This window comes from Xenopus laevis, chromosome 8S, assembly GCF_017654675.1.
Source record: "Xenopus laevis strain J_2021 chromosome 8S, Xenopus_laevis_v10.1, whole genome shotgun sequence".
Taxonomy (NCBI): domain Eukaryota; kingdom Metazoa; phylum Chordata; class Amphibia; order Anura; family Pipidae; genus Xenopus; species Xenopus laevis.
Window position 1 is genome coordinate 102,232,007 of NC_054386.1, and position 8,721 is coordinate 102,240,727.

Sequence of the window (8,721 nt, forward strand, 5' to 3'; positions counted from 1 at the left end):
TGTGTGCCCAGACCTTCCTTGTAGAACAATTAAGTTTATCTCCATATATTCTATATATAGTAGTATCTCCCATTGTGTATGGACCCTGTCACTTGCACCCCTTGTGCTAGGTCGATTGTTGGTTTTGCCCAGAATTCTGTGCGATATTTTGTATTTCGGTTCTGTAATGCTGAGTACCACTTTATTCAGAAGACCCCTGGCATTCATATTTAGGATGCTAAGAAAATATAGGAGATAGAATTAACTAAACTAAAGACTAGTGTTAATTAAAGATGGCCGTCTCATTTCCACACGAAACTAACAATCCTGAAATTTGCAGAATGGTTTCTTTTTGTAAATCTGTATTGTTTTCCGGGGTCAGCTTAGTGTTTGGGGCATTTTGTTAGATAACTAGTAGGCAGTTACATGCCGCTGCTTACTGAAATAGGATCCAGTAGCTCAACAAAGCTTACACTCTAAAGCATTAACATTCAAACACACTTTATTTTGGGGGTCTTTACATTGTTGAGATACTTAGAACCACAGGGTTCAGAAAGGGTATCTATCTCTTAGGACATGCGGAAGATAAGGTGGTGTAAAGTGCAAGCTTTGATGTGATTTCATATCATAACCGATAACTTTAGCAAAGGCAGAAAGACCAATTATGACTGTCACAATGTGTAGAAATGTGGTTTTCTGGGGTCAACTTGCAGTCTAAAAGGTACTGCTTTGGATTTTGAGTCTCTAAAAGTCAGACATCTGCATAAAATTCTATATTTGTGGAATTGTGGCACTCAGCAGGTATGTGCTTTACCGAATCAGTTGTGTTTCTATGCATTAAAGGACCAGTAACATCAAATTATTTTTTACAAAAATTCATTAGTAAACATCAAAAAATAAACACCAACACAAATTTAAACTTTTAATCTGTAAAGCCTTTATTAAAAAATAACTTACTGAAACTCCACTTCCGTTCTTCTTGAGAAAAGGCGATAGGGCGACCATCCATCCTGCAGCAGTTGATTTCTCCTCCCTGGCTATCTCCCCCCGCCGCTCTGCCGGCAAGATGGGGCAGCAGTTCTAAGCGATACAGACATGTATCCTCCAGCCGACGTCGCCATTGCCTGCCAGTTGCTCCACACCACTACACAGTATTGCTCCTCCGTCTCACCCTGACTTTTTTTTTTTTTCCTCTGCACCTTGCAGCTTCTTACCTTGCTGCTCGCCAAGCCCGGCTCCGCCTCCAGGAGAGAACTGCAGCCATGCCCTGCACCTGCCGCCCTGACATTTACTCGTCTGCCCGCAGAGGTTGCAGAAGTGAAAAGTCCTTGTTGCAAATTGCCAGATTTGCCTTCTCCCCACGCTGCCTACACTGCTCCAGCGGGGCAGCGCGGGGCTGGGGGTGCGGGAAGAAAATGAAAGCGCATTAGTGTAACTGCACTGTATTGAGCGCTATGTTGTGCCGTGGGAACTTTTTTGTAAACTGCGCTTTCAGTACAAACACTACATTTCTACCTCTGTACCTTCTGCGAATTTGCCTCTGAATTAATATCCCCCACCCCTAACGAAACGCAAATATGCCAGGTATGATTGACAAGAGTCATTGCGCAGCATTGCGCTCAGCATCTACTGACACGGGTGTGCGCAACTTGTTGAGAAGCAAGGCAAGAAGCTGCAAGGAAAAAAAAACGTCATGGTGAGACGGAGGAGCAATACTGTGTAGTGGTGTGGAGCAACTGGCAGGCAATGGCGACGTCGGCTGGAGGATACATAGGTCTGTGTATCGCTTAGAAGTGCTGCCCCATCTTGCCGGCAGAGCAGAGCGGCCAGGAGAGATAGCCAGGGAGGAGAAATCAACTGCTGCAGGATGGATGGTCGCCCTTTCGCCTTTTCTCAAGAAGAAAAAGTGGAGTGGAGTTTCAGTAAGTTATTTTTTAATAAAGGCTTTACAGTTTAATTTGTGTTGGTATTTATCTTTTGATGTTTACTAACGAATTTTTGTAAAAGAAAATTTGATGTTACTGGTCCTTTAAGTATATCTACTTTGATCATTTTTGCAGTATCTTGTAACAGAGGTGGAACTACAAAAAAAACGAACCCGATTTAGAAAGCCTGTAATAACAACAGATGTGCTCTGTCCAAGGAGTATCTGAAATGCCCCTCAAAGAGAGAGCAGAAAACATTCAGTAAAATTGCCATTGGAGTGTGAAACTTGGCTACACTCTATAGTAGTGATGTGGTTAAGGGAGGCTTTAAGGTTGTGACTCTGGAGGTTCAGATATAGGTAGAATGTGGAGCATGAAGGGCAAATAAGAGGAGGCTTTGTGGATCACTTCTTGTTTGCTCATCTGTATATTGTAGAGAGTATGGGTGAGTTGCTAAGAGGAAAGTCTTTGAATAACCCTTAACCTTGTTACCAAGGGGGCCTTCACCAAAGGTTCAGCTTCCAAGGTTGACTTGACCACCAATGCTGTAGGGTGACACGTCAGTCACCAAGAGGTGGACAACCTGTTTCCTTCCATCATTTGATAACCAGAAGATCACGGAGCTCTCATGGGTCACATGTGGAAGACCCGAGGAAGATGATCTGTTATGCTTTGAGAACTTGGCCTGTAAGTGCTAGTCAATGCAGATGCCAGCCAGAAGAACACCCCCTCATTCTGAAGGTGTATCCCTGCTGTCTCCTCCCCCTTATCCTTGACCTTTCTCTTTTGCCTCCTATCAGCGGATAAGTTGGGAGACACTAAGGCCCCGAGACTGTCAAAATGCAGACGATGAATGAATGTCTGCAAGAACGCAATAGTTTGTAGACCCTCATCCCCAAAATGGGCCAGTTATCAGTTGCAACTTGATCTAATATTATATTTATCTTTACAATTGAACAAAATACCTGGTACCCTATTTGCTGTAATTCTGCTTCGGTTGTGGATCCAGCTTTAGAGCTAGGAGACCTCACTACCCCTTTGTGTTTCTGGCCCTTTTTAAGCCATTCAGCTTATCACCCATTGCAAGAATTATTCAGCCCTACGTAAATAAGAGGGACTATATGCTCAGAAGTTAGTGGGAACCAGCCCACAGTCTTATCTCTCCCATGTTTTCTTCTGATCTTTCTGTTCTTCTGCAACTTCCCATACTAATGCCCCCTTGACCTCTCTGTTGGGCAGTGGGTTATCATCTGTGAGTTCAGCCCAAATGACGACTCACTATCCAACAGATGGAGATGTCTAACAGTTCCATCTCTTTCCTGGAGAAAACAGTCACATGTTGGGCACTGCATCTCTCAGAACATCCACTCTTCTGGCTTCTTGCACCATCTCTCCACCCCTCTACTTCTCTTTCCTAAAAACTCACTTGTTCTTCCACCAACCCTACTGGCCAACACTATCAATAACTCCAAACCTTCACCTCCTTTGAGTCACACCCTGCTCTTACATCTGTGCAGAATGCATAAAATGTACAAAAACAAGCCCCTAGTTCATTAGTTATCTCTTGATGAGTCAGAGACTCCATAGACTCTCCAAACGCAAGGGAAAAGGCTAAGCCATCCAAGATCTTCAGGCCTCCTACATGACTTAAAAACAGACCCTACCGACCTGTAGTGGAACTCAGTGCATGGGCTCAGGAGTACTTCCCAAAAAACATTTGTCTGGGAACCCAGTTGGTTGCTGCAAATGCAATTAATATCTCTACCATGCAAAGAAGAACCCAATTATAAACATGATGCAGAAACACCAGCACCTTCTCTGGTCAAAAGCTCTGGACTGAAACGATTTGATGGCCGATGAACATGTGAAATTGTTTTTGAAAATCATGGACGTCGCATCCTCTGGGCTAAAGAAGACCATTGTCATCCGTGCACAACGCAAAACCAGCAGCATCTTCGATGGTACAGCGCTGCATTAGTGCACATGGCATGGGGAGCAGCACATCCATGATGATATGGCCGTTCAGCCATGGCACATTAATATAGAATATTTATGGGTTTTGGAGAACATACGGTACCATCCAGAAGACCCAGTCTGTTTCAGGGAAGGCCATGCTTTTTGCAGCAAGACAATGGTGACCCACATTCTCCTGATATTACACCAGCAATGCTCAGTTGTAACAGAGTTCGTCTGCTAAACTAGCCCCTCTTCCTGCACTGGGGAGACCCTGATCTTGAAGAGACTAAACATTGAACATGGTTCCCTGGCCACTGTCTGGGACCTTCTTCCTAAACTAAGTTCATCTGCTCCAAGACATCTTATGAGGTAATTGGCCAATCAATTGGGACAGCGCTTCCTACTGAGTCTGGTCTGCCTTCTCAGGAACAGTCTTTTTGGTAAGTGCTGGAGGCCATGGTTCACTCGCCCCAAAGCAATGGGTAAGAATATTTAGCCTAAAGTTTTTAACTTGCCCTGACCTGGCTGCATGCAAACCCATAGTTGTAGGGAAATGACAGTTTTCGCTGAACAGTGAAATACAGCTAAGATGGCAGATGCTTCCCTAGATGCTCACAAACCGACCACTTCCATTAGAATCTCAGACCCGTGTCAGCCATTAGTATAAGGACCTTCCCATGTGTCTCTATAATGGAGGCCACCAATATCCTTATCCATGGATTCCACCACATTAATATGACCACAACATGTCTAACACCAGGGGGCACTTGCTGGTCTGGGAAGAGGCCGATATTCTATAGGAAAACTGATTTACCCTCTGCCCCTTTAAGATGAAAGTATGGCGTAGCGCACCCCATTATACCACTAGAGCAGTGATCCCCAACCAGTAGCTCGTGAGTAACATGTTGCTCCCCAAACCCTTGGATGTTGCTCTCAGTGGTCTCAAACCCGGAGCTTATTTTTGAATTCCAGACTTGGAGGCAAGTTTTAATTGCATAAAAACCAAGTATAGTGTCAAGTAGAGTCTCCTGTAGCTGCCAGTCCACATAGGGGCCATCAATAGCCAATCACAGCCCTTATTTTTCACCCCAGGAACTTTTTCATTCTTGTGTTGCTCTCCAACTCTTTTTCCATTTGAATGTGGCTCACGGGTAAAAAAAAGGTTGGGGTCCCCTGATATAGAGCAATAGTTGAGCCCAGATCCAACAGGCCCTCGCTTCAGTGCTAAAGACTCAATATAGAGAAGCAGAGTGTGGCCCCCCCAGACACCATAGTGAGACAGTAGTTCTAAATAAACTTCTAAATACACCAGCCTTGTGTGCAAATGGTCCTTCAGCTCAGGAGGAATGGGGGGCGTATAAGAAACCAGTGCAGTCTGCAGCTTCACTTCACTAGGGACACACTGAATCCACTATTTTGGATTCGGCCGAATCCTTTGTGAAAGATTAGGCAGAATAAAGAACCGAATCCTAATTTGCATATCCAAATTAGGGGTGGGAAGAGGAAAACTTTTACGTCCTCGTTTTGTGACAAAAAGTCACGCAATTTCCCTCCACATCCCTAATTTGCATATGCAAATTAGGATTTGTTTCGGCCGGGCAGAAGGATTTGGCAGAATCCTGGATTGAGCACATCCCTACTGTTCACTCAGAGCAGAGAAGTAAAGTCCAGTTGAACCATTTCAAAGTGCAGCGAGTAAAATAAACCTAAGTCCCCACATTAGTTTCCCCTTTAATTTTACCCCCCCATTCAGACTTTGTGCAGAACATGCTCCACTTGTTCCTTCCTTGTCTCCCCTCAGAGGCTGCAGCCAAAATAACCCAATCCTACAGCAGTGGTTGCTACACTGAGCCACCCCCAGGCAGAGACACTTGAAGGAGAAACCTGAGGCCATTGCTGAACTCCCTCCCCAGAAAACCCAACGGAAGAGAAACAGAGACAAGATTTGGGGCCAGACATTTCCTGGAACCTCGTGATGAGCTAAGAGGACCCTACGAAGAGGCGGGAGCTGAAACAGACATCACATGACACCAGACTGATATTTCATTGGTCAGTGAGGTATAGCAGCACAACAGGTAGAGATAAAGAGCAGCACACGGGGGACCTAATTCCATCCAGATCCACTGACCTCCCTTAAAATAACAGGTACGAGCCGAAAGTAACTTGTATCCAAAATTTATTGAGACAGGGGTGAGGCTACAGGGTCCACATAGGAGTCACGCTGTAATAATCCTTCCCATGGGCCAGTCCTTACTCACAGCTTACTCCCCATTGTATCTCCAGCCAGGAACATTAGTGTTGCTTTCTTCTGAAGGAACAACCTGCAATGAGAGAAAGGGGGGTCACTCTCAGGGTCTCCCCCTACTGAAATCTATTGCCCTAAATGTCAAGTGTGAACCTTAGGCCTTGTCCTACAATTAGATCGTTTTAGAGTAGAGTCTGATTAATAAACTTAAAATACCAAAAGGGGTGTTCACCTTCAAATAAACCGTCAGTATGATGTAGAGAGGGATATTCTGAGACGGTTTCATTTTTTATTATTATTTATCCTGCAGTTTGCAGTATTAGCAGTCTGGTTGCTAAGGTCCAAATTCCCCTAGCAACCATACATGGATTATCTTAAGAGACTGGAATATGAATAGGAAAGGGACTGAATAGAAAGAAGAGTAATAAAAAGTAACAACAATAATACATCTGTAGCCTTACAGAGTATTTGTTTTTAGATGGGGTCAGTGACCCCCCCCATGTGAAAGCTGAAAAGAGTCAGAAGACAATTAATTCAAAAACTATAAAAAAGAAAAAATGAAGACCAATTGTAAAGTTGCTTAGAATTAGCCATTCTGTAACATACTAAAAGTTAAATTAAAGGTAAAGCAACCCTTTAAACAAAGTATCCAATTCCCTGGCTCCAAGAATAAATCGTATATAAGGGGCCGGATGGCTATAGTTCTGAACATGAGGAGCAGCTGAGCCTCCCATTGTGGTGTTTGGGCATTGCCAGTGGCACAGTTTGCCTTTAAACTCTCACTGGCCACTTGTTGGCCGTTCTTGGGCACAAACAGTACAACTGACAGAGTCTAATGGCAGTTATTGTGAAACATTTTATATTCCAATCACAGGGCCCAATTAACAACAGTAATGAAGTTGTGAGTAGCCAGTGGGCAGGTAGCCGTGTCTGTACCTTCTGTGAGCCGAGCTTTGCCCCCCGTGGGCTGACACAGGACGGTGGAGCAGCCGACACACAGGACGACAGTTTGCGCGTGACTGAACACTGTGGTGATCTTGTAACAACCTGTAACACACAGACGCCCACGTCAGATAAACAATAACTGATTCCTTGTTGCCAGGGTCACCGACCCCACTGATACAATAGAGACTTACCTGGGCATTTGACATCCATGAAATAGGAGTTTGGGCTCTGGACCAGGCGCTTCTTCTTGTGTTTCCTCTTCTCCTCCTCGGGAGTTGGGTGCAGGAGATCCTTAGCGAGCTGTTGGGGGGGGGGGGGGGGAGACACATGGATTAATATTGGGGATATACATTGTGTCATGAGTCACATTACGGAGCAGCAGTGCAGCCACATCACTACATTGTACCCCACACACTCATGAGCATCATCAGTCCCGTGCCCCCCAATAAACAAACTGATAACCCCCCCAAGCCCATCAAACCTTAGGGCCCCCCCAATAAAACTGATACCCCCCCAAACCCTTCGGTCCCCTAATAACCAAACTGATACCCCCCCAAGCCTTAGGGCTCCCCAGTAACCAAACTGATACCCCCAAAACTTAGGGCTACCCAATAACCAAACTGATACCCCCCAATCCTTAGGGCTCCCCAATAACCAAACTGATACCCCGCAATCCTTAGGGCTCCCCAATAACCAAACTGATACCCCCCCAAACCTTAGGGCTCCCCAATAACCAAACTGATACCCCGCAATCCTTAGGGCTCCCCAATAACCAAACTGATAACCCCCAAACCTTAGGGCTCCCCAATAACCAAACTGATACCCCCCAAACCTTAGGGCTTCCCCCCATTAGCCTGAGATTCCAGCAGAAGTTCCATGGGGAGGAGTTAGTGGTCCAGCAGTGGGCGGAGCAATAGGAATAAATAGAAATAATAAGCAGAGATATCACATGATTGTCCCATAAGCACATTATTGTCTATAGGGAAGTCACGTGGGGCCCAGATATAACCAGCGCCGCTCGTCTCTCCTCCCCGAGCCCCTCACTACTTCCTGCGACACATTACTCAGCCCGGCCCCGCACTTCGCTGCTGTCTGTGAGCGCTCGGGTCTCCTGGGAAGCGGCACTAGCAACACTCATGCGCCCGTAACCGACTCCCGTGAGACCCGGGCTCCCATCCCCGTCACATTGAGGCCTCCCGGGCCCCACGCTGCGCACCACGCACTCACTGGCATGTTCTCCGGATGCGGTCGCTACAGAAAAGGAGGGAGACCGGAAGCTGAGCCCTGTATATAAGGCAGAACGCAGAGACCGCCTAGAAGTGACGACACGGAAGGAGAGCGACGCCATGTTGGGAAGGTCACTGGGAAATTCCCAGGGACAGTGACTATGGAACCGAATATGACTATGAAGATTTTCATTGTTCAGTGTTTTAAAATTTAGCTATACTAGATATGGAACCGAATGTGAGATACATGGGATAACGGGGCAACGAATGAACTCTGAGTAGTTTCTTGCTGGTGCCCTGTGACTGTGTGTATTGCGGGTTATACAACATTCCCCATGTTTTCTATAAGTCTCACCCACGTGATCAGCTCTCACTGACGTCATTCACTAAGACCCGCCTCCTGTTATCTGGCTCTTGTCTGCTCTTCCAGTGTCACTTGATGTGC

At 45.8% G+C, this 8,721-nt stretch overlaps 1 protein-coding gene across 1 annotated transcript; it reads right to left on the bottom strand.

The window, feature by feature from the left end:
• Positions 1–6,019: 6,019 nt before the first annotated feature.
• rps27.S (ribosomal protein S27 S homeolog) lies at positions 6,020–8,313 on the bottom strand. The gene is given in 4 exon segments (NM_001087225.2): positions 6,020–6,181; positions 7,042–7,152; positions 7,242–7,350; positions 8,278–8,313. Coding segments are annotated over 4 exon segments (255 nt in total). The 5' UTR covers positions 8,284–8,313; the 3' UTR covers positions 6,020–6,152.
• Between the last annotated feature and the right edge of the window lie 408 nt (positions 8,314–8,721).